The sequence below is a fragment of the Taurulus bubalis genome (assembly GCF_910589615.1).
Source record: "Taurulus bubalis genome assembly, chromosome: 8".
In the NCBI taxonomy this organism is placed as follows: domain Eukaryota; kingdom Metazoa; phylum Chordata; class Actinopteri; order Perciformes; family Cottidae; genus Taurulus; species Taurulus bubalis.
The window spans coordinates 20,301,556-20,326,650 of record NC_136596.1 but is presented as its reverse complement, the minus strand read 5'-3'; the positions used below and the strand labels follow the sequence as shown (position 1 = coordinate 20,326,650).

Below are 25,095 nucleotides of genomic sequence, written 5' to 3'. Positions count from 1 at the left end.
TGCAACAGCTGTCACAGGTCGAAGAGTACTCCCCATGACAGGTGTAGTGATGTCGATGATTTAAAACTTGTGGAGTTTTGTTTTATAAACAAATACTTCTCAAGTTGTTCAGCCACCTGCACAACTTTGTTTGTGTGTGTGTGTGTGTGTGTGTGTGTGTGTGTGTGTGTGTGTGTGTGTGTGTGTGTGTGTGTGTGTGTGTGTGTGTGTGTGTGTATAGAAGCACTGGTGTAAAAATAAACCTAGAAATGTAATCTTTACTGCTGGCAAAGTGTTTGACCTGCTGATCAGGAGTGAAAAGGTACAAAGGTTACAGCCACATAACTCCCAGGGGTTAACATGCGAGTATTACCAATATTATAACGATTAAAAAAAACCAAAAAAAAACATTAGAATACAATATCTGTCCAATATTTTATTTAATTAACACACATTGCCTTACAAAATATCCAAATTGCTATGAATTGTGTCCAACAAAATATTTTAGTCTTAGGCATGGAATATTGTTGTGTTGAATAAACCAAATGCCTTTTTGTAAGAACACATTCCTTATCGAGCACTGTCTTTTGTCGTTTATGTGAGAATTTCAAAAAAGTTAAAAAAAAAATGCGACCAAGAATCCAGTGGCATCGGTTGAATTCATTTTCATTTTCATATCCATCAGAAAATGTATTTGATCTGATTATACAGCAGTGTTTTCTGAAGTTGTAAAAATAGTGGTCTGGTACTTAAATATTTGAGCAAGAAATAAATATCCAATGTGCAGTACATTTCTTTTGGTACAAAACTGAACAATATTAAGTTGTTGCTTTCTGCAACAGAAATGGAAATTAATTTAACAAAAACAGAGACTCTGGACACAAATGTTTCAGTGTCATGACTATTGCAGAGTGCATTTCATTGGGCTTTTACCCCCTAAAACCTTTACCATATTCTTCTTTCAGGAAATATGCAATAACTCAGATCTCTTTGAACCTGACTAACAACAGTTTTTAGGTTGTAGTTCATAGAGGTGGTAGAAAAGAATTGTTTTGCAAGTCACAAGTGCCATGTCAGGTCATTCAGATTTAGGATTATGAAGAATATGTTCTAATATTACTCTGCATCCAACGGTTTGTGTTTTATCTTTCCATGTGGGGAGGCGGGAGTCACTGCTGTTAAATTAATTGTGACTCCAAATCTCGCGAGTTGTATCCACACCTCTTGTAATTTCCGCCTTTAGCAACATAATTGTACAACCTCGACCTTTTTGTTTCCCCAGGAGCTATAAATCTGTGTGCACGGCTCTGTGGTTGCGCTTGTCCAGCCAGGCCTGCAGCAGAGGAAGGTTGGTGTTCGCCCAGCGGATGTTCTCCTCGATGATCTCGTAGGTCTGCCGGATACATCTCATCTCTGAGCCCGCCTCCTCAGTCAGAGAGCCAAAGAAGCTCCTCACCTGAGCACAGAGTAGCTAGACTAAAAAAACATATCCAACAATCTACATTTATCTAATGAATGAGCGGAAAGCCTAGAGCAGCAAAGTGTGTCGAGTCAGACTGTCATCACATTATAATGCCTCTTTGGTCAAGATAAAACAATTGTATTTTACCACCATTGCTGAACAGATCAGCTTACAAACTATTGTTCATGGCTACTATTTTTTCCCCCCATTTGAATCAGTATTTTGTTAGAGTTTTTTTTATTTGTATTTACTGATTAAATTAGGCAAACAATAGAAGAAGACAAAGAAAACATGTGGGACATAAACCCAAGTGTGGATTTACACTTATTTTTTAAACAAAACAAAAAAGTCAGGTTCTTAGGGCAACAGCACACACTTTCTATAGACTGACAAAAGCCCAAAAGTATGGCCACAGCCTCCCTTACCTCATCTAACATCTCCCTGGTAGAATACTGGTTGGTCACTTCCGTCACCAAGTGGGATATGGTGTTCGAGCCCAAGTCAAATCTACGAGAAAGAGTTCAAAGTTTAGAATGCACAACTACAATACAGTATTCTCAGGCTCTACGGATGTATATAATATACGAACAAAAGCCAACATATGGAGTTTAAAAACAAAAATACTTTTATTAAAAAAGTTTTTTTTTTTGACTCTGAATATATCATGTAAAATAACGTGCCAGAAAAAAACACTAAACTTTCAGCAAAAATACTAACATTTCAATTTAAATATCTACACCAAGTCATTTTAAACTGCAGCTTTAAGACATGTTTGACTAACATTCTTAGATTAAAGATAGTTTAGAGAGGCATGTGTCGTGTATGCATGATGGGCTGACTGACTTCATGATCAGAGTGGGCCAGTTGGCTCGGAGGAAGTCCCAGGCCAGTTTGTAGCCCCGGGGGTTCTTGCTGACTGAGACGACGACGCCTGGGAGGTCCTGAATCTTCATCACCTCACCGTGGAGGCTCTGCTCCATCATCCTGTGGGCAGAAATAAGAGTAAAGGAAGATAGAAATAGAAACAGTGGGAGGGATCTGGGGTATATAATGAAAGGGAAACAAAATCGCAAGTGTCATGTAATGTACACACCACTTGAGCTTGTCCTGCAGTGGGCTGATGGTCATTGCCGACTTCATGCGGCTCTTTACAGACGTTTGCAGTGAACGGCGGTACTCCTCAAACAGGAAGTCCCACCCCTCTGGTGTTTGAGCTCCAATCACAAACACAGCCATGGTGACGTCAACAGGGAGGCTAAAACAATTAAGAATGTCAAAGGTCAGTGAAAACGTTTAATCTCTACATACAAGTGCTGATTAATATTAAAAGCTCACGGTCAGTATTTGTGAGGAAGAATCGTAAACAAATATTTAAAGGAAACAGTTGATGTGCTACTTTATGCTCACTGACCTCATGGTGCCGTCAGAGTCCCTCCAGCTGTTAAAGAGTTGGGTGGCCTTCGTCACACAGGGAGCGTATTTCCTGACGCAGCTAAACAGCAGCAGGTAGCTCCTCAGCACTCGCTCAGACACTGATCCTGAGTCAGTCCACTCCTGCCGATCAATCAGCCCCCGGAACAGATCGACAATGTAGTCCTGAGAAACACATACAGTCAGTATATACATTTAAGATCCGTTAACTCAACATTTTACAGACAAAATGATCGATGAATCCATCAAATGGAAACAAATTGTCATTTTCAGTTCTCCATCAGTTCTTAAACATTTTATGTTAAAAGGCAAACAATAATAATTTCAAGAGAAAATAACTTCAGTTTCAACTTGAACTTGTGTTGTATTCTGGGACGTCTCCTGGTGGCCTGAGAGGAATTTCACTTTGTTTGAACTCCCAGGAGCACTCTGCTTACACAACATGTGCACAGTCCTTTGTTTGTCAGGCTTTTCTGATGCTTATGGAACCATGACTCCGTGTGTATAACTTTCTAGCTACACAGAAGCACTAACAGTTCTGTGTCGAGTTTTTGACCTCTAGTAGCAATATGGAGCAGTTTGTTCAGGAGGAGCTCCGCTTTTTTGTTGGTGTTGTGCATAAGGACATGCACACTCCTGCCAATGGTTTCAAACTGTTCCACTGTGCCACAGCTAGCGTTAATGCGCTAAGAAAGCAGCAATATACCAGCAAAGGCAATGAAGAAAAAAAATCTGCAAGCCAGTAAACAGGGATGCAAACAATACAGTATGAATTCAAAAAAAGTTGCTTTGCAAATGTTATGAGGACCGAAATACATTCAACATATTTGTTAGACCTCAAGGATACACACAATGAGTTGTAATGAGTAACACCAAATTTAAACATAAGTTGTGTCTGTTTATAAACTCCACATGGCATCTTTAAGTGTAAGCAGACATTTATCTCTTATTTTCTTTGTCTAGATTTGACATCTTATTTGTCTTCCTAGCCATGACATTTTGGATTCATCACTGCATTTACCAACCTTCATCTGGTTCTCCAGGGCAGCCATGTCTCTCTTCTCCATCAGTTTGTAGAGAGGTACGAGCTCTCCTAAGCCCTGAGTCACAGCCATAATCTCCGTCTCCTTGGACAGGTACAGAGACAGCTCCAGAGCCGTGTCCAGCCTCACCGTCCCTGTACTGTAAACACACAGGAAAGGCTGATCTTATATCTCTATTCACACGATAGAGAATATACAGCAGCTTCAACGGTTATTATCCGATCTGTAAACAGACCTAACCAGCTGGAAGACATTGTGGACGAGGCTGGCGCGGTCGTTGCTGCTCAGGGCTGTGTGGTTGTGCTGCAGCAGTTTGATAAGGGAGTTCCACCCGTCGCCTGCGTAGTGCACCAGGTAGAAGCCGCTCATGTCCACGTTGAACTTCACCCAGTCCGCCTCCTCCGGCAGGTACAGGACATCTGCATGGAGGAGGAGTCAAGACAAGCTTTGAAGTGAAGAGGACTTGCAGCATTAACATGCTGCGAACAATATTTGGATAAAGTATAGAAATATAGCAATATGGAAATCAGGGTCATGACCACACACTCACCAGTCTTGGTCTTAAGCAGGAAGCGGTGGGTGGTTTTGGAGGCGCTGGTGATGTAGGTCAGTGGGATCTGCCACAGGAATCTAGTAACACACAAGGATCATTTTAGAAAATACTCATTTTGAAATAAGTGTAACAATTACTGAAAAAAATACATAGGAGGTAAAGATGACACTTCATTGCATGCTTCAAAAACGGCATCACGATTATGCTACATCCCAAAGTAGTGCAGTTTGCTTTTTTAGAAGTCAGAAGTTGCAACAAATGAGAGCAATTCGGCAACAAATTGATGGATTTTTTTTTGATGTGCTGTATTTGAAAAGTATTTTTTTTTCATCACAATCTGGCGGTAGTACATAGAAAGACACAGTGGCTGTAAAGTATAATGCTACACCTTAGTACACTAGTATATATATCTGCTATAGCACTCTTTATCCTGACTAATCGGACATTTTACCCTTTAGTGAGGGAGTGGTCGTCTGTCTTCAGGTAACGCTCCTGACTGAGCCTGACCTCCCGACCTCTGACCTCCACAGTGACCAGAGGGAAGCCCTCCTGCAGCGTCCAGGTGTCCATGATGGCCTTGACATCCAGCTCGTCACTGGAGTACCATTTCTGCGTATGTATGACACACACACAAATTATTTTCAGGTTTGGGATTTTCAGATTTATTGTCCTTAAAGATGCATTTAACCACGACGAGGCAGAGAAAAGATGCGCCTATGTGTGTTCACTCAACAGGGATGGTTATGCTCACTCCTATTTGGGGTTATTTTGTATTTTTTAATCTTTTTATGATACATTTGGGCATTTTTTTTAGTTCTCAAATGTTATTCTTTGATGAAGCCAGAGGGGAGTACATATTGTCTCAAAGTTCAGCTGTGCAGGTAAGCAAATAACATTAAGAGCATGCAAGCACACTGCATTTACATAGAACTTTTAGAAACAGGAGTTAGAATAGAGAGTACTTTAGGAAGAATAAATAACAAGAACTTATTATTAACTGCAAGCAGTGGTTGCTGTTTGAATAAAACAATTGTTCGCATTCAAATGAACTGAGCACCATAAAGATTGTATGCGTGCAATTCCACTTTGAATAATAATGCTTGCTGAGCCTCATGTCATTATAGTTGCAGGATATGTGTTCTCAGTAAGAGTGCTTTGTTGAACCTGGTTCTTGCTACAAAGCTTCAAACAACTTACAGAGGCTCCCGTCTGGACTTTGCGCTGGGAGCAAAATTCTTTGTGTTTCAATCGGCCTTCGTCCAGATAGTCTGAGTCGCAGATCTGATGGGGAAGAGCAGAAAGCTTTAGCAGAGAGTCATAACAGTTCACACATTCAATCCCAAACACACCAGGTCCCAAATGATCCGTCTACAGCCGTACTACTAATACTTCAGGGTTACATGAGCAGGAAGAGGAAAGGGACATTTTTTACCCCAAAAATATTTGTATGGCGAGCTGACAAAGACCACTTATTTTTAACCCTTAAGTAAATGTTTCCCTCAATCTCTCACACAGACATCACTCACATCAGTCAGGCTCTCCCAAAGGTCGCTGTTGACTGTGTTTTGGTAGCTGTAGCGCTTGAGGTATCGGATGATGCCAATCTCAAAAAGCTCAGGAGTCAGGAAGTCCTGCAGCATATTCAGAATACATGCTCCCTGGGAAAAAGAAATTAACAATTTAAATAATTTCTATAGTGCGATTAAGTACTATATTATCATGCCTGTGTATTAATGTTTTGTTTCGACTGCATAGTGTGGGGGTAACTTATTTACGCAAATTATGATTTATGCCTGATAATTGGTCCTCTGACAGAATACGGCTCACCTTGTCATATGAAACGTCGTCGAACATCTCCTGGATCTGAGTGGGGTTTTCCACATCGGTGGAGACCGGGTGGGATGAGCTGAGGGAGTCGACCTCCATGGCATCAAAACATTTCACTAAGAAGAAGTCATTCTGAATGAGAATCAGAGGAGAGGAAACATATGAGAGTGGATGGAGGAGAGGAGTCAGAGAGAAAAAGAAGTTCAGGTCAGACTTGGGACAATTTAAAAAACACTCATTGCAATGTCAAAATGATCCACAAATACTAAAGCCATATATATAAAAAAGCTGATGACATAAGATATTCAGCTAATGCACAGTATTATACTTTCATAGTACACTGTTCCATCAATATCCTCTTTTAGGAATATAGATTCAAGAGAGAAATACAGAGATATGAAAAAGAAAGCTACACCGTACTGCATAGCAGACAAATTAGAGGATGAGGCTGACTTGTTTGCTCTGACCACTCGTTCACATGTTCTCAGTCAGATACCAGTCAGTTCCCTCGGCTCTCACCACTTGCAGCTCTGGGAAGGTGATGTCGAGAGAAATATACTCCATGAACTTGGCGAAACCCTCATTGAGCCACAGGTCATTCCACCACTCCATCGTCACCAGGTTACCGAACCACTGGACAGGAAGACAAACAACGGGCATCAATTTCATGTGCAAGACCGGTATTAAAGAGACAAAAGCATCTTTAGTTTTCAATGTGTAACTACTGTACATGCTGAGTTTTGTAGCTTGACACAGCAACTTCAATCATGGCCACATAAAAGCAACCATTTTCCTGTGTAACTTCCCAAACGTGGCAGCTTTGTACAGAATGATGAGCTGGGAACACCAGTTGGTTATTGCAGGCTAGCTACCTGGTGTGCAAGCTCATGGGCGATGACCTTAGTGACCCCCAGTTTGTCTGAAGCTGAGGACTTGTTGGGGTCAAAGAGGAGGGCCGTCTCTCTGTAGGTGGTCAGCCCCCAGTTCTCCATCGCACCTGACTGGAAGTCAGGAATGGCAGCCAGGTCTGCAGGGTACAACATCAAGCACATGAAAGCAACTACATATGGTACATTCACGTCTCCTGCCTGTTTCTCTTCAATTGTCTTCTGAAATATGTACTCACACAAATCATTTCTTTAAAAGGTGTTAACTCACTTTTTTTTTTTTTACATATTGCTTTTTTAAAAGGGACATAAGATGCTCATTTTCAGATTCAGTGTTTTGTAGTCAATGTACCTGCATGTGATAAAGAAAGGGGAACCAAATCTGAGTGGCTTGTTGAATCCCATGTTTTGTGATCTTGGTTGTAAAAATGCCTGGGTTGTCATATTTCACAGTTTTCTGGATTTTAGGCAGTCAGTTCTTTGAAAGTCAAAACAGCAAACTTAATTTTTACAAAATAAAATATTACTGACCCTGTTTGGGAAGAGGGTATGGAATATCAAAATAGTCATCGTAGAAGTCCAGCAGCTTGACAGCAGCATCCAGCGCAAAGCCTGTCTGGTCAATCTTCTCAGGTACAGCGTAGACTGTGATCTGATGGTAGTCAAAGAACGTTAGTGACATGACATTTTAAAATGTATACTGTTTATACTGGTGGGCATGTCTCTCCAAAATACTCTGAATTAAAAAAGTTCCAAATACTTATATATAAACATGTTCTGAGTGAGAGAACTTAATGAGGGCACGTCCGTCGTCCGCCTCACCGTGACGCCATGCTGGGTGGTCTTGCTCACGGACAGGAAGTCAGACACAATGTAGGCCACCAGGTAAGTGCTCATCTTCACTGTGGTGTCGAAATGATCCTCAAGCAAACCGCCCGGCAACGCCACCGTTTTTACCTGAGAAACACAGGGTTATAGTGATAGAAATGGAGAAGAGAAAGCGGAGGTCAAGAGGTCAATTGCAGACAGAGTACGATGAATAAGTACTTTTTTCAAAATTGTAATACTTCTTTACTGTGTAGTGCATTTATTTAATTTTGTAAAATTTGACCTCAAAGATGAAGGTGTAACTCAATTCTGGTAACCAGTTTTTATCTGGAATAATTCTTCTACTGTACTTAAATCTAAATAAACTGATATTTCTGCATTCATGCGTACCATGGGCATGTTGGATATGGCTATGTGGCGTGGCTCTCGTATAATCTGTATGGTGAAGTTGGCTTTGAAGGCAGGCTCATCAAAACACGGGAAGGCCGCACGAGCGAAGGTGGCTTCAAACTGCGTGGATGCCAGAACCCTGATAGTGTAAATGAGTAATAGGAAAACAAAAGTTATATCATGCTGTAAGAAGATTAAAGGATCATTAAAGCTGCAATATGTAGCATTTTCAAAATCAATTCATCATCGACAAATTTGTCGTAGAAAAAAGAAAGTCCTTCATGCTCTTACCGGACTTCCCCACTGCTGGTGCGGTAGCTGCTCTTGTAGAAACCATGGAAGCTGTCAGAAAGGTTGGCAGCAAACTCCAGCTGAACTTCATACCTCCTACCTTTGGTCAGCACCGAGTCTGACATCAGGGCGAGCTGATGGAAGCGAGGATACTCCAACACCCGGAGAGGCCTCACACCTTCAGGCGCGAGGAGCCACACATTGGATATCTGCATCTGCTTGGCGTGGAGAACCACGGCGCGGGTGTCTTCGTGCACATCCAGCTGGATACGAACAACTCCTGTGAAGTCGAGGGAGGTCAGGTTGGGGTGGATGCTCAGGTCATAGTGGATGGGGGACACGGTTTTGGGAAGTCTCATGCGGTCCCAGGGGAACTGCTGGCCGTTGGTGGCCAGGAGGGCATCCTTGCCTTGGCCCGGATTTGGTAGCTGTGCTCCTGATGAGTGAGGAAAGGAAACGAGCAGCAGCAGCAGCAGCAGGACAGGTGCCGCCAACATGGTGACAGGAAGTAAGTCCTCTCTGCTGTAATACAAATATCACACACATGTTTGGTTAAGTTCATCGGTACTCCAGTTGCAATGTGCATCTTCAAATTGTATTTTAATAACAAATCGTACTTCCCAAGCAGCTGTGGACACGTTAGTGAACAACCAGGGTGGAATGCTCCATTGACAGATGTTTGCATCGCATTTCTTAGGGTGTCACATTATTATTATCTATCTCGCAAAAGTGAATAATGATTACGCACAACCATGACTGGATACTGCAATACTTTCGATATCACAAACATTTCCAGGCCACGAGTCCTTGTGAAAATGAACCCTATTTTTTTCAGTAAAACAGGGTCTGCTGCTGTACCGTCTGTTACCACACATTCTTAACATTATTTGTGTAAAGTAGTTTTAAAAATGCCTTCTTACCGTGTCTTCTTTAGCACGCAGAATTAGTGAGCGTGTGTCAATTAAGTCAAGAGTGAAAGTGAAACAGATGGAGGAATTGCATTCTGGGAGAGACCGCAGGAGACGTCCACAGTTAGTTATCATTCAGTGGTCTGCAGCTGTGGTCACATGACTGAACGTTTCGAGATGAGATGTTTATATTCCACTACGACTTCACAGCTCTGCAGCTTCTTCTCGCAGTCCAGGAAGTATGAGGTATAGCAACACAAACGTCTTCTGTGAACAGGAAGTTCCGTGTCGTTATGGTCTGCAATAATATGTTTCACCACCAGAGGGCAGCATTGCTTTGATTAATGGTCATTCGTGTTTCTTTTGGCTTCCAGTCGTTTGATGTCTGATGATAGCGTAAATACATCTTACGGAACTGACTGAAATGAACTTAGTTGAGCTGAATTGAAAGAACTGTCAGTTATATATACGTTATTTAACTCTCTCATTTTGACCTAGCTTCAGTGAGCAACAGTGAGACATACCCTGTCAGTGATATATTCACTACTCTGTCTGTATCCAAAGCATGTTTACTGACTGTCATAAAAATGTTTTCATACATTTTTTCCCATTTGTGTAAAACAAACTCCAACTCCCCTGCCTTTAAAAGGACTTGTGTCTTTCCCCAAACCCAGAAACCAAATAATATGATAAAGAATTTGTATTGAAGATACAAGCTGATCGTTTGAGAATTACATTTACATGGTACGTCCATCATGACAGTTTTAATTTTTTTTTACAGTTTTTAAATAAATGTATAGAATAATGTGAGTTGAAACGGTTAACAGTCTAAATGAAATGTGATTACATGACGACATAGCAAACTATAATTATCATATTGCTGATATATCTTATTTCCTCTATTGGGAGGATTGAGATGGTCACTCCCCCCAAGAGGAGGTAGTTTGCAGTTTTACTTTCCAGGAGGGAACACTATTGGGACCGTCTCCTGATGGATTGAATGTAGATTATGACTTTGTGTTTTCTGTAATAGTGGATATTTAGATAAAGATATTCATTGAGAGCATCTGTTTAATCTTGATTACATATCTATTACAAATCTAAATGTTTGTGTATTTTCACATTTTGAAATATGTAACCAGTCGTTTGTTCGTTTGGCTACAGCTCCCAGAAGGCGTCTTGATTATTTTTTTTCCACCCTTGTGGTGGACATGCTTATCTTATCGCCATCAGACGTGAGACTTGGGTGTGGCTTATTTAACAAAGTAGTACCTGTGTCTTATCATTGTTGATCTTGAAGAAGATGGCTCGAAACATCATCACAATAAAAGAAATGGAGCCAGCGTGACATACTTTCACAATAAAACCATTAACATCTTACATTAACAAGCATGTAGTCAACTGGAACGACTGATGTGAATATTTAACTAGAAAGAGTAAGTCATATGCCACCCATACAAAGACTATGTTTATGTGGTATATGTAGAATAAAACAGATGTACTATTATGTCTTTAGACTCACAAGATCCAAGGAGAACTTAAGCAAATCAATGATCTCTAGTTCGTTATTTATAGGCACATAAGAAAGTGTAGTTATGAGTTTAAACAAGCCTATGTTGTGAGGCATTTTTATAAAAGTGCTGACATAATTGTATTGTACATCAAATATTGTTTAAAGTTTATGTTTTTATTGATTGTGTAAAGTGACTTTGTTATATTTAAGTGGATAAATATATAGTGGAGAGCAGCTGAGACCATTCAATTGGCCATATCTGGTGTTTAGCAAGGAATTCAGTGAAATCTAAACCATTTAGCTCAGTTAAAACATGTCAAGTTGTTCATCCTGTGCGATCACTTTTCAAATCATAATCTCATTGGTAAGGATTTAAAGTTTCAAACACAAAAAATTAACATCACATATAACCCAAATATCTATTCTACTCACAGAATATTTACACACACATCCACAAAGGGATGAAGTCCATCCCATGTAAACATCAATGAGTAATCCTTACAATCTGTTTTATGGGAGGTCACTTCAGCAGCTGCTCTGGTGTTGCAGTGATCATTTGGAAGTCAGATGCAAGTTTTTTTTTTTACATAAGCCTGGATTCATAAGCAACACCACAACATTCCTTAACTTTGGAGAACGCTCACTGTCTGGCACAAAATTCAGGGTCAAAGAGAAGGACAGCTATTTTCTTTAAAGAACTCATTCCAGGGGAGAGAATGATAAAGCAAGTGTTGATTGGGATTCTGTGTGGTGCTGCCGTACTGACAGCGGGTATCCTAATCGGCCACTATGGCATCACGAAGAGCAACGGCTCCGCACCGCCCTGGGTGAATGATGTGGCGAAGGACGTGGACGAGAGCCTGATTGAGAAGTTTTTGTCTGAGGTGGACAACATCCAGATTCAGGAAAATCTCCGGTGAGTTGGTGAATGTTCACATTTAGATCATGTTGATGCAAATTTTGGAAAGAAAATATGATTTTAAAAACGGGGTAAGTGTAACAAAAAGAGGTGGTTCATAAGTTCAACCTATATTCAAGCAGCTTTTGTATTTGGTTTTCACGTTGAAATTCAGTCTAAAAAAACTGAAGACCCAAACATTCTTGAGGTCATGGGATTCATTCAGTATCATGAAGCTTTTCCCTAGAAACAATACTTTAGCATAATCATAAAGATTTCTTGAGAAACAACAGGTCACTTTATCCCTTTATGGTTTCCCCCCAACGAAACACTTTACATTTATCATGGTCCTTTTAGGTTTCAAACAGTGAACTATCCAAAACATTACAGGATCAAACCTTTATTCTCATCCACCTCCACAGGGAGTTGACCAAAGTGCCCCACATGGCCACCACAGCTGGAGACGAGCAGACAGTACAGTTTATGCTGAAGAGATGGCAGGACCCCGAAACGGGTCTGGACCGGGCCTGGAGAGAGGAGTACATGGTCTATCTGTCTTTCCCTGACCCCAAGAACCCCAACAAGGTCACTGTAGGTGAGTCATTCAAATATCAAAACATTCACCATTACTAGCTAGTGTCCTCCTCTTTCTTTAAAAAATATTAAGCACACACAACAAATGTAACTCCACTTTGAAATGTTACTCCTCATGCATACTTTCAGCTCCAGACTTTATTTAAACGGGTCACAACACTTTGAACTATTCAAGTAGAAGTCAGCATTTTGATATCTATTAAAGTGGATGCATGATGACAGTTTACATGTATGCTGTTTTCAGATATTTTCAGAGTTTATAATGGGTGTGTATTGCTCTGCTGAGAGTGGAGAAATTAAAATCTTCGATAAAAAAAAAATTCCACACAATGCGTTTAGCAGAAGGTCATAACTACTTAAACAAAAACATTTAAGCTTCAGACTGGGAAGCAATGGTATGAGCTCAACCTCAGCTGTATGCAATGAACTGTCTAAATATAACATATAATGGTTTTGATTACACCTGCTGAAAATATATATATTCATTTATTTAATAACTTTACATTCCAACTTTTAAAGAAAAGGATACCTAATCTAAAAAAGAGATTTTTTTTGACATGGCATTGAGGAGATTATAATTCTGCCAGTGTCCCGCTGAGTTTCAGTTCACAGACTGGTAGACCATTGAGTTGTTTATTTCAGTGAGCTCCTCGGATGCTGTGCTGTACACTGCGAGAGAAAAAGAGAAAAGTTATACTCCGGACCAAGATGATCCTGAGGTGGTTCAGCCATACGCCGCATACTCCCCTGCTGGACAGCCAAAGGTAGAAAGCTACACGCCGCCTATCTCAAATTCTGTTTAAAGACCCCTGATCCTTCAGTATGTAGCTGTCATTATTAAATGTAAATCGTCAAAATAACTATACAAAATATAATTTCACTTACAAATGATTCAAGAGGTTGAGGTTTTATTGTTTTTATGCTGGCGCACTGATCTCCTAGAATTAATGTATTTAATGGGATACATAGAAAAGTTCCCAGTATGTGCCAATGCTGCCTGGGCCAAATAATGCAATATAGTCACAGAAGAAAATTCTAGTAGTTTATTACACAGATAAAGTATATGGATGGTCAGATAGAACTATATATGTGTTTATGGGACTTCTGCTTTAACTGAGGCATACATCATTTCAGGGAAAGTAATTTACAGATGCTGTAAAAATCACATGATTGTCCCATTCGGTCTGACAGAAGAAAGATCAGAGACATTTATTCTGATGTAAAACATCCCAGTTAAGTGGTGGTGCAACAAATGTAGATCTGGAGCTTGGGGGAAGGTTCAGTTTATACATTTCTAACCCGTAAAATAGGGTAAGAGCATAAAAAGCATGACATTTTTTTTTTTTAATAATTGTTTTTTAGTCAAGGTCAGATAGGACTTTACAAGTGCCACTAAATTGCATTTCCTAACAGATATGGCATCATCAAGGCTAGCATATCTTTTGTTTGTCAGTATTATATTTGCATCTTTTTCGACTACAACTTGAATAAGGAAGGTAGCGCCGTAGTAGCACTTTAGTAGCACTTAGATGGCACTTACTGATAGCACTTTGGAGTTTACCTTTATTTGTACTCATGGTGGAATTGCACTTATTGTAAGTCACTTTGGATAAAAGCATCAGCTAGATGAAATGTAATGAATAAGAGTCATCAGAGTTCAGAAAAATGATTTTTTGGAGGTTACATGATGATTTGGATTTGTGAGAAGATTTGGGTAATACTAATACATATTATTATTGTTGTTGTGTAATCACAGCCTTTCTTTAAAATATTGTGTATATGTATTTTTTCTTCCCTCTGCCAAATCGTCATGCTGCTGTGAGGAACTGAATTTAATCCTGGCATCACAGCCATCACTTGTTGCTTTTATTGACCAATTGTTGGTTTTTCTGATGGTTTTAGGGGAAACTGGTGTACGCCAACCAGGGGAAACCAAGCGACTACCAGAAGTTGAACGAGACAGTGGACCTAAGAGGAACCATCGCAATCACCAGATATGGCGGAGCAGGAAGAGCTGCTAAAGTGAGTGACTTCTTATCCGTTTAATGTTTGGGTGTGTTTTATAAAGATGTGCAGAGACAAAACCTCCGTACCAAAAGTGGCAGTTGCTAATGAGCTTTGAGTGCTTTGGCAAATGTCATCAATACAGTGAACGCCTCTAATCTTTCAATGACGGCTTTTATCATGAAAGGTGAAGGAAAGCAATGTGACTGAAAACAGAAAACTATGTTTTTGTTTCTTTATTCATACTTTAACTTGCTTTAAAATTCAAAAATACATTTCTTTATATAAAGCTAACAATGACTCCAAATGAAGGAACACATGAAACAACTTCAGATTAACTTTATAGTGAAATCATGCAAGTAAATTGTCTAACTTCTTAATAAAATATCCATCCAGTATATCCATCCACTTTAATCCACTTATTTTGGGTTGCGGGCAGCAGGCTAAGTATTACAAGTGTTCCTCTCCCCAGCAACAGTTTCCAGCTCCTACTGGAGAACCTTGAGATGTTCCCAGCTCAGCTCCTTCTTCACCACAACGGTCCAGTACAACACACGGATCGCTGCTGACTGCACCAAAACCCCAAATTGTACATCATGCCCCAAACATTAGGTCACAAACATGTATTGTGTAGCCAACGCCCCTTTGGGCACTGATCACTGCATCATTACTATTCATTACTAATTATGCTGATTTATTGACAACACTATGTAGAACATCATCTACGATTAATGTTAGTGTGTCACCTCTTAAAATCCAAACAACAAAAAATATATCAAGTTGATGCAATAGAAAAATGCAACGTTGCAAACAAAAAGGAGGCGACTCTAATTAGCAGGATGACAACCTAACTGATCCCAAAAACTCAGAGTTCACAAACGACTGAGGTGGTGCAATACCTGTGAAACATAACTTTGTAAATACAATTTTAAAACGGCAAATCCCTTTGAGCACTGATCCTTACTTTTCATTCACTTTAATTTACAATTGCTTCGGCTGATTCTTTGACAGCACCAAGTAGCACACCACCTACAATTTGTCTGTGGGTTACCTCTAAAATCAAAAACAACGATAATTTGATCAAGCTGATGCAATTACAAAATACATAAAAATATTAAATGAGGTAGTCAATAAACATAAGTTGTCTAATTGAAATGACAACATTACTGACTCAACAATACAGAGAGAGGGTTTCTCAGCCTCAACAGTGTTCACATTTCACTCATATTACTGAAGTGTACTCTAAAAACAAAGAGTGTCAAACATTTGCACGAACTTAACTCGAGAACTGAATTATCTTTTATGTTTTTGTAAATACGAGGCTACTTGTCTGTATGAAATCTTATATGTCTTGCCAATTGAGACGCATCAAAGTATGTTTTCCCTCAGGTCTTGCAGAGGTACGGCTTCTCCCCAGTGTGGGCTCTTCTTATGTGAACCAACAAGCTACTATTATGTCCAAAATCTTTTCCACATGTTTTGCAACAAAATGGCTTCTCGCCCGTGTGTGTCCTCATGTGGCGTATCAAGTTACTATTACGTCCAAACTCTTTTCCACATGTTCGGCAAGAATACGGCTTCTCACCTGTGTGTGTTCTCAGGTGTATATACAAATACGACCTGAACTTGAAAGCTTTGTCACACGTGTCACATTGGAAAAGTGCTTTACCTGTTTGAGTAGTACGGCGAATCTTTAACAAGTTCACGTCGTCACAGTGACTTCTATTTTTGTGATGTCTTTTCTTTGGTTCTGGCTCTACATTTCTGGTTGATTCAGAGTCTTCATGCTCGCTTCCTTTCTGATCTGGGCTCTCAGCTACATGAGAGATGCAAGAGAGGAGCTGGTGGTCAACTGTTGGTTCTGGTTCACTGTGGTCCCTTTCCTCACAAGTAAGAGTCAACATGAAGGTCTCAGTCTCCTGCTTCAGCTCAAGCTGCTCTCCCTCCTGACTGCTGCAGAGTTCCTCCTGTTCCTCTTTAATCTGTGGAGGCTCTGGGTCCTCTTGGTCCAGACTGGAGCTCCTCTCCTGAATACAGAGCTGCTGCTCACAGAGAACCTCCTCCTCCTCCTCCTTACAGACATGTTGCAGTGAGTGCTCTGGAGGGACAGAGAACAAAAGGCATTAGGTACAACTGTGATGGTAAAGAAGAAAATGCCAACAGTGCATTCACATGAAACCAGACATTCAGCACACCGGCTATCCTGACAGTGGACGAGGACAGGATGGTACAATTGGGTGAACCTGGAGGAGAATACAAACATCAGTATTGGATAACATATTTTAACTTTATTAATCTTCTTCCCTCACACTGGAGAGTTGCTTAAGTTGACAATAGAATATTAGGAGAAAGCACAATGTTCTGGCTATACAACGTTGACATTCCGTAAATAACTTAATAAAACCGTAGACATGAAATAGAAGACTCAAATATTATATCTTATTCCACTGTGGCAAAAAAGTTGAACTATTTTAACTTTGGACGGAAAGTGTACCGTGAAGTGTTCTCTGGCTGCTTCACCTCACTGTACCAACCTGTTCTCATCTGCTGTCTACAATCTGCTTGAATCCACGTGACTGCAGTAATAATTAATACCAGTACATTACATTGAATTCCTCTCTGTAGTGAAATTATAATGATTACATTTCACACACCTATCCTGTGTAGTTTTATTTCAGGTTTCAAAACGATGTCCAACAGTCTGCGCTGACGGTCAACCTCTTCCTGGTACTCAAAGATAGTTGTTTTAAAAACTCCGAATATTTCCTCAGCAGCAGCAGATAGTCGCTCGTTGACAAACTCTCTTAAATACTCAACTGACGACATTGTCGTTTCCTCTCAATATCGTTTTTGCAGCTAACGGCACACGCGCGAGTCGCTAACTCCACACGCGCTTGAGTTGTTTACTTCCGCTGGATGTCACACTGTCAAAGTTCCGACAGTAAAAGCGAGTTTTTTTTTTCTTTCCGCTTTTTAAGTCACACACATGAATTATTGGCCAAATAACAGTAGGGACGCAACTTCTGCTCCCCAGTCCAACCCGACCAGACATCTCAATACATTTATAACTTGTTTACACTCATTGCAGAGGCTCTAACCATAACCAATTCAAGACTTAGAGCCACTAGGTGGGCGAACGGGAGAACATGTTCGGACGCGTGTTCTTGCCACAAACAAATCCAATGTCCAGTGCGCTGCGTCTCTTTGATCCATTTATTCATCAGCAGCTCATATACACACACACACACACACACACACACACACACACACACACACACACACACACACACACACACACACACACACACACACACACACACACACACACACACACACACACCTGTTCCCATTAGCAGGCACCAATGTTCCCTCTAATTTCTTTCAGCACTGAGCAAAAAAATTTTTTTCTGAGCACTCATTTCAGCCATGCATTAGCCATAGAGGATTCAAAGAGATGACAGCAAATGCATCAATATGTATACAAGGTTGATATTTATTCAATATCCTTTATAATGGCTGGACTTTGGGAACATTTTAATGATGGTGTTTTACCAGTCAGTTTAGTTGAACTTAAAGGATCTTTGTTGAACTTCAATAAAGGGAGGTTATGACTGGTTCACTGGTTATGACTGATAATGATATATATAAAAAATAAAAGTATCAAAAGGTGTTTAGTCATTTCTCAGTAAGTACAACATTTAAGTGGAACTTCATTGAAAGAAAAATGCTAATGCAGTGCTTAACAATAATTATAGGCCTATTAAATTGATATGGTGTCATTTTTCCTTAAGGTAGCCTATATAAACAATTTAATAACTTCATATTCTTCATATTAAAATATGTCTGAAAGTTTCATCCTACCTGTGTCAGTTTGGACTATTTCATCTAGCCCCTCATGTTTGAACGTTAGGCAGACCTTTTTCTGGGGCGCCTGCTCTGCCTTTCTTTTCGCCATGGTAGCCTATAGCTGCTGGAGCAGGGCCCGCCAAGAGGAGCCTAAACAGCGCCGGCCCGAGCTCATGTGGTGCTCCGGGCGAGCTTCGCTCCTGGCGCCCGCAGGAGGACAGCGGGGGTGGGGGGTGCTAACGGAGGCAGAGCGCTAGCAGAGGTACAGAGAGCGCATGTCGAGAAACGGGACGCTGATTGGCCAAGAAGACTCGCTACGTCACATCAAAGATCTTATTATTGTGAAGATGGCTCACTCCTATCTCAGAAACACTAGCACAAAAAAGATTTTTAACCCCTGAAAAAAAATTGTTCCTGCGGTCTGAAAAATGTGCGCGGTCTGAAAAATCTATTGCGTGGCCACTTCGACTGGCCTGCGCGGCCGCGCGCGCAGCTTAGAGGGAACACTGGCAGGCACTTACCTATATTCCCTTTGAGCTAAATGTGCCACCATGTGTTCAAGTAAAGGAACTACGTGTCCCGATTTACCCAGTGTTTAGCTCAAACAACAAAACCCCATTTTGGCTCCAACACTTATTACTAATATTTTTAACGTGGGCTTTCCATGTTAATCTTCTGTCAAAGTGCACTCCTAAAAACTGAAATGACCCTACTATTTGTAATTTGATTACATAAAGATTCAGCTGATAGTTTCCCTTAGTTCTCCGTCTTATAAAGAACATTACTTTTGTTTTTTCAGATGAGAATTTAAATCCCCATTTCAACTTGTTTTATCCCTTCTTGTAGTTTCCGAACAATATGTTTCAAGTTTCTAATGGTCAGAGAGAACCTCCTCCTTACAGACTGTAAAGTTTATAGTGCAAAAATCAGCAATCAACACCATGTAAGTATGTACTGCCACGGGTTGAACCACTTCCTATCAGCTACAGGTTGTTTTTGTTTTCTTTTGCCAGTAACGGCCCAAAATGAGACTTGAACTTGAAATCTTTCCCACATGTATCGCATTGGAATGACACTTTTGGATCTGCATTTCCAGTTGACTCCAAGTCTAAATTAGTGCCTTCTTTCTAATCTTTGCTCTCAGCCTCATGAGTTGAGAGAGAGGAGCTGGTGGTCATTGCTGTTATTTTTTTATCCAAATATTTCTTCTAACAGCAGCACTTTGTTGCACATTTATAAACTCTCTCAAATACTCAACTCAGTGCATTACTGCGTAATAACATGCAGTGGGTGAGCAGACGAGCAGCAGAGTTCTGGATGTATTGGAATTTAGGATTTTGGATGATGTGCCATAAAGAATACTATTAAAGTAATCAATTCTGGAGGTGATGAAGGCGTGGATCAGAGTTTCGGCAGCAGATGAGCAGAGTGATGGGCAGAGACGGGCTATATTTTTTAAGTGAAAAAAGGCAGTTCTGGTGATTTGTTTGACATGGTGTTCGAGGGAGAGGTTGCTGTCAAACATGACTCCGAGGTAGCGCATGTATGGGGAGGGAGACCGAGTGGAGTTGTCAATGGTGAGGCAGAAGTTGTGACTAGTTTTGGTGAGAGATTTAGGAGAGGCAGAGACTATCCGTCCCGGAGACAAAACCTCCGTACCAAGTGGCAGTTGCTAATGAGCTTTGGCAAATGTCATCAATACAGTGAACGCCTCTAATCTTTCAATGACGTTTTTTATTGAGATCATGAAAAGGTGGAGGAAAGCAATGTGACTGAAAACAGAAAACTATGTTTCAGTTTTTCTTATTCATACTTTAATGTGCTGCCCAATAGGCCTGCAATTCCAGAATATTGATTACGTCAGCAGGATTCAAAATACATTTCTTTATATAAAGCTAACAATTATTCCAAATGAATGAGCACATGAAATAACCTCCGATTATCTTTATAGTGAAATCAAGTAAATTGTCAAACTTTTTAATAAAATATTCGTGCAGCAATCCATCAACTTTAATCCACTTATTTTGGGTTTGGGTTGCGGGCAGCAGGCTAAGTATTACTGGCGTTCCTCTCCCCAGCAACAGTTTCCAGCTCCTACTGGAGAACCTTGAGATGTTCCCAGCTCAGCTCCTTCTTCACCACCACAACGGTCCAGTACAACACACTGCCAATTGAGATGCATCAAAGTATGTTTTCCCTCATGTCTTGCAGAGGTACGGCTTCTCTCCAGTGTGGGCTCTTCTTATGTGAACCAACAAGTCACTATTACGTCCAAAATCTTTTCCACATGTTTCGCAAGAATACGGCTTCTCACCTGTGTGGATTCTTATATGAGCCTTCAATGTTGATGTCTGACTGAATTGTTTCCCACAATAGTCACAAGAAAATGGCTTCTCACCTGTGTGTGTCCTCATGTGGACCATCAATTGACTTTTACGTCCAAAATCTTTTCCACATGTTTTGCAAGAAAATGGCTTCTCGCCCGTGTGTGTCCTCATGTGGTCCATCAAGTCACAACTATATCGAAAATCTTTTCCACATGTTTTGCAAGAAAATGGCTTCTCACCTGTGTGGATTCTTATATGAGCCGTTAATGTTGATGTCCGACTGAATTGTTTCCCACAGTAGTTGCAAGAATGTTTGAGTGCTTTACCTGTTTGAGTATTATGGCGAATATTTAAGAAGTTCCCGTCGTCACAGGGACTTCTATTTTTGTGATGTCTTTTTTTTGGTTCTGGCTCTACATTTCTGGTTGATTCAGAGTCTTCATGCTCACTTCCTTTCTGATCTGGGCTTTCAGCTACATGAGAGATGTAAGAGAGGAGCTGGTGGTCAACTGTTGGTTCTGGTTCACTGTGGTCCCTTTCCTCACAAGTAGGAGTCAACATGAAGGTCTCAGTCTCCTGCTTCAGCTCAAGCTGCTCTCCCTCCTGACTGCTGCAGAGTTCCTCCTGTTCCTCCTTAATCTGTGGAGGCTCTGGGTCCGCTTGGTCCAGACTGGAGCTCCTCTCCTGAAAACAGAGCTGCTGCTCACAGATAACAACCACCTCCTCTTCTTCTTCTTCTTCTTCTTCTTCTTCTTCTTCCTCCTCACAGACATGTTGCTGTGGGAGCTCTGGAGGGACAGAGAACAAAAGGCATTAGGTACAACTGTGATGGTAAATAAGAAAATGCCAACAGTGCATTCACATGAAACCAGACATTCAGCACACCGGCTATCCCGACAGTGGACGAGGACAGGATGGTACAATTAGGTGAACCAGGAGGAGAATACCAATCAGTATTGGATAAAATATTTTAACTTTTTAAATCACACTGGAGAGAGTTGCTCAAGTTTACAATATAATATTAAGAGCAAGCACAATGTTCTGGCTATGTAATGTTAACATTCCATGAAAAATTAAATAAAACCGTAGAGACAAAATAGATGATTCAAATATATCTTATTACATTCTGCAAAAAAAGTGTTCTCTGGCTGCTTCACCTCATTGTACCAACCTCTTCTCATCTGCTGTCTACCATCTGCATGAATCCACGTGACTGCAGTAATAATTAATACCAGTACATTACATTGAATTCCTCTCTGTAGTGAAATTATAATGATTACATTTCACACACCTATCCTGTGTAGTTTTATTTCAGGTTTCCAAACGATGTCCAACAGTCTGCGCTGACGGTCAACCTCTTCCTGGTACTCAAAGATAGTTGTTTTAAAAACTCCGAATATTTCCTCAGCAGCAGCAGATAGTCGCTCGTTGACAAACTCTCTCAAATACTCAACTGACGACATTGTTGTTTTACCTCCGCAACGACAACAATATCGTTTTCCAGCTAACTGAACAGCTAACGGCTCGCGCGTGACTCGCTAACGCCACACGCGCTCGTGTTGTTTACTTCCGCTGAATGTCACACTGTCAAAGGTCCGACAGTGGAAGCGAGTTATTTTTTATCTTCTGTGGTGTTTAGCGGCAGCTTGCATCCTTTTTGTTGCATTACTGCCATCTTCCGGTTCCCAACTACTGCACTTTATCAGTCCTGTTGCTCGCAAAAAGTTTGTCAACCACCTTCTTCCCAGTTTATTAGGTAGTATATTGCACTCTAGTATATTACTTAGCTCTCTTTCTTTCATCCCGTGTCTTAATCTTGACATTGGAACGTCTTCTCTCCCGTTTCCTCCCCTGTATCTTACACTGTTCACTTTATTCTGAATTATATGTAGGTGTCTCCCCCTCGTCTCCTGGTCCCATTGTTGTTGCCATACTCTGATGATATTTTTCCTGATGATGCTCTTTCCCTCTGCTTTGGATAACTTGATATCTATGTGTACTTTTTTTTCTTTAGTGCTTGTATGGCTAGTTGGTCCACTTTTTCATTTCCTCTGATACCTACATGTGCCGGTACCCATACAAATATAATTGCAGTGCCTCGTTCTACTGCTCTCGAATGCATTGACATTATTTTACCTATCAGATCTTGTCGAGTTTTGGACCTACCTGCCTTCAAACTAGCGACATGCCCATATAGCAGTCGACTCCGGGGCGGATCCGCCTTCAGGTCGGCAGATCCGCCCTGCTGTCACACCCAGTTTGGCCATGTGCACCGGATACGCCCCGCCTCCGGATCGCGCACCTTCAGACCGCGGATTAACTGCGGACAACAGGCGGATGCCGCCTCTCACTGAAGTGCAAGCAGAATAGCTGCTGGTGTATTTATATTGCATTTATATTGTGTGTGTAATATATATATATATATATATATATATATATATATATATATATATATATATATATATATATATATATATATATATATAAAAAAAAAATTTATAAGCAAACAAACTATTTTATTTTTTATTTAAATATATTCATAAAAGGAGAAAGGATAGATGACAACTCAAACAACCAATCATGATCATGAAGTATGTCTACGCCCTACTTCCAACTGACGTTCACGTCTCATTTCACACCTGTCTTTTCTAATCTGACGCCAGCTGCACCACACGTTTTTATAACGTTTTAGGTAAGTGTTTGATATTATATTGGTTGCTACTGTCGAATTATGCTGGACTATTTGTGGTTATTGTAGACGCGCCGGAGAGGGGCGTGGTTATTGCTATTTCTGTTGTGGAAGTCCCACAAACGTAACATCAAACACCCTGGATCTGGGTTCATAATATCTGTAGCCCGCTCAGCCTCTCCATGACGAGCTGCGTCTGATGCAGCTGCTTTCAATCGGCAGGACGTCAGGGATGACAATTCAGCGTCACGTTGCACAAGCTTTAATTTATGTCAAGGAACAATAAAGGTGTGTCTAAGCTTTTTGACCAGCTGTGGAGGATGAATCAGGACACTGTCGAGTCTTGACCAATCAGCGTTAAGATGTCTACAGCGTCTTCATTTCCCTCACACTTGTTTTTAATGAAAGCTAGTCAGCTTGCTATCACGTTAGCTAACGTGTTTGGGTTGTGTTGGCGTTAAAGTTCCGTTACAGTTCAGTCTCGCTTGTAAACAACCGTAACGTGATGAAACATGCCGTAACCCCCCGGTCTGGTTCAGTTCACGCTGTCACTCGTTAACGTTAAACCGGCACACCGGAGGATCTGGCTGCAGGCTGTTGTTGTTTTTTACTCTAAGCAGAATGAATCAAATCACGTAGTTGGGTTTAGCCAACAACGTGATGTCGTGGTCTTAAGACACCCAGATATTGATCAGATAATGTGAATGAAGTTAATGCTTTTTCGATTTTTCTGTCCGATTCATGGATTAATCGTTAGTTGCAGCCCTAGATTTAATGTTAGTTGTTAGTTGATCTAAATATGTTGGTGCTTATATTTTTCAGGTTGCTGTAGTTGTTGTTTTTTGTACAAAGAAGTGCAGTAGACATATTCTGAGAATAGTATATTTTAACACTGTATCTGTCAATAGCTCAAATTAACTAAATTGCTTTTTACCTTTTTAATAAAAAAATTAAAAATACATGTGTCATTTAGTGTTAGTATGACGAATGAGTATTTTTCTAAACCCATTTATAACCATTTCTATGGGGACTCGGATGACGATAGTAAGGAAACTCCTCAACAAAAAAAAAGATCCAGAGGTCAAACGACGAGCAGCAAATGTGCCCCTCCTCCCCCTCTTCCACAGACGCCATCACCAGCAGGACAGCAAACACCTACAAGCCAGGGGTACAGACCAACTTGGCGAGGGGGAAGCTGTGGATTAGACACCGTTGCCTGCTGTGGTGAGCAATAACAGCTATGGGATTCTAATTGAACATTTAATCATTTCACTTTTTAAAACGTTAACAATTGTTAATTGTATACCACGTATATTACAATACACACTGCCACATTGAATCCAAGTGAATATGATTATTAGGATTGCATTACTGGAATTGTATAAAACTTGATGTTTCCATATTTTAAGTGAAATCGGTTGTCCAAATTATTTTTTAACCTTATTTTAATGTTTTTTAACAGCTGCTCAAGTTCATATGATGAGCTTATCATGACATGAAGCAGCAGCTTGACCAATTGATGGTCAAAGTTGACAATCTCGCCAGTAAGCAACACTCAACTGGCCAAGAAGTCGAAGTGACTGGAGACCCGGTTCGTTTACCTCAGTGGAGGAAGTGGACCTTTT

At 40.6% G+C, this 25,095-nt stretch overlaps 2 protein-coding genes across 2 annotated transcripts in view; one reads left to right on the top strand and one right to left on the bottom strand.

Annotated features, from left to right (window-relative positions):
* Positions 1-411: 411 nt before the first annotated feature.
* erap1b (endoplasmic reticulum aminopeptidase 1b) lies at positions 412-9,188 on the bottom strand (the record flags this gene model as incomplete). The annotated part of the gene is made up of 18 exons (XM_079221904.1): positions 412-1,435; positions 1,867-1,948; positions 2,285-2,425; positions 2,535-2,696; positions 2,853-3,037; positions 3,898-4,054; positions 4,151-4,334; positions 4,466-4,545; positions 4,920-5,077; positions 5,666-5,749; positions 5,995-6,126; positions 6,296-6,427; positions 6,815-6,928; positions 7,168-7,322; positions 7,714-7,834; positions 8,005-8,139; positions 8,401-8,539; positions 8,692-9,188. 18 exons carry the CDS (start codon positions 9,186-9,188, stop codon positions 1,265-1,267), a joined length of 2,829 nt encoding a protein of 942 aa, XP_079078030.1. The 3' UTR covers positions 412-1,264.
* Positions 9,189-11,828: 2,640 nt separating this feature from the next.
* naaladl1 (N-acetylated alpha-linked acidic dipeptidase like 1) overlaps positions 11,829-25,095 on the top strand; it is a gene marked incomplete at both ends in the record, with an annotated part of 39,535 nt that continues 26,268 nt past the window's right edge. The window contains 4 exons of the mRNA XM_079221910.1: positions 11,829-12,028; positions 12,433-12,605; positions 13,247-13,368; positions 14,507-14,626. Coding sequence (XP_079078036.1) covers positions 11,829-12,028; positions 12,433-12,605; positions 13,247-13,368; positions 14,507-14,626 — 615 coding nt within the window. The remainder of the gene's footprint in view (positions 12,029-12,432; positions 12,606-13,246; positions 13,369-14,506; positions 14,627-25,095) is intronic.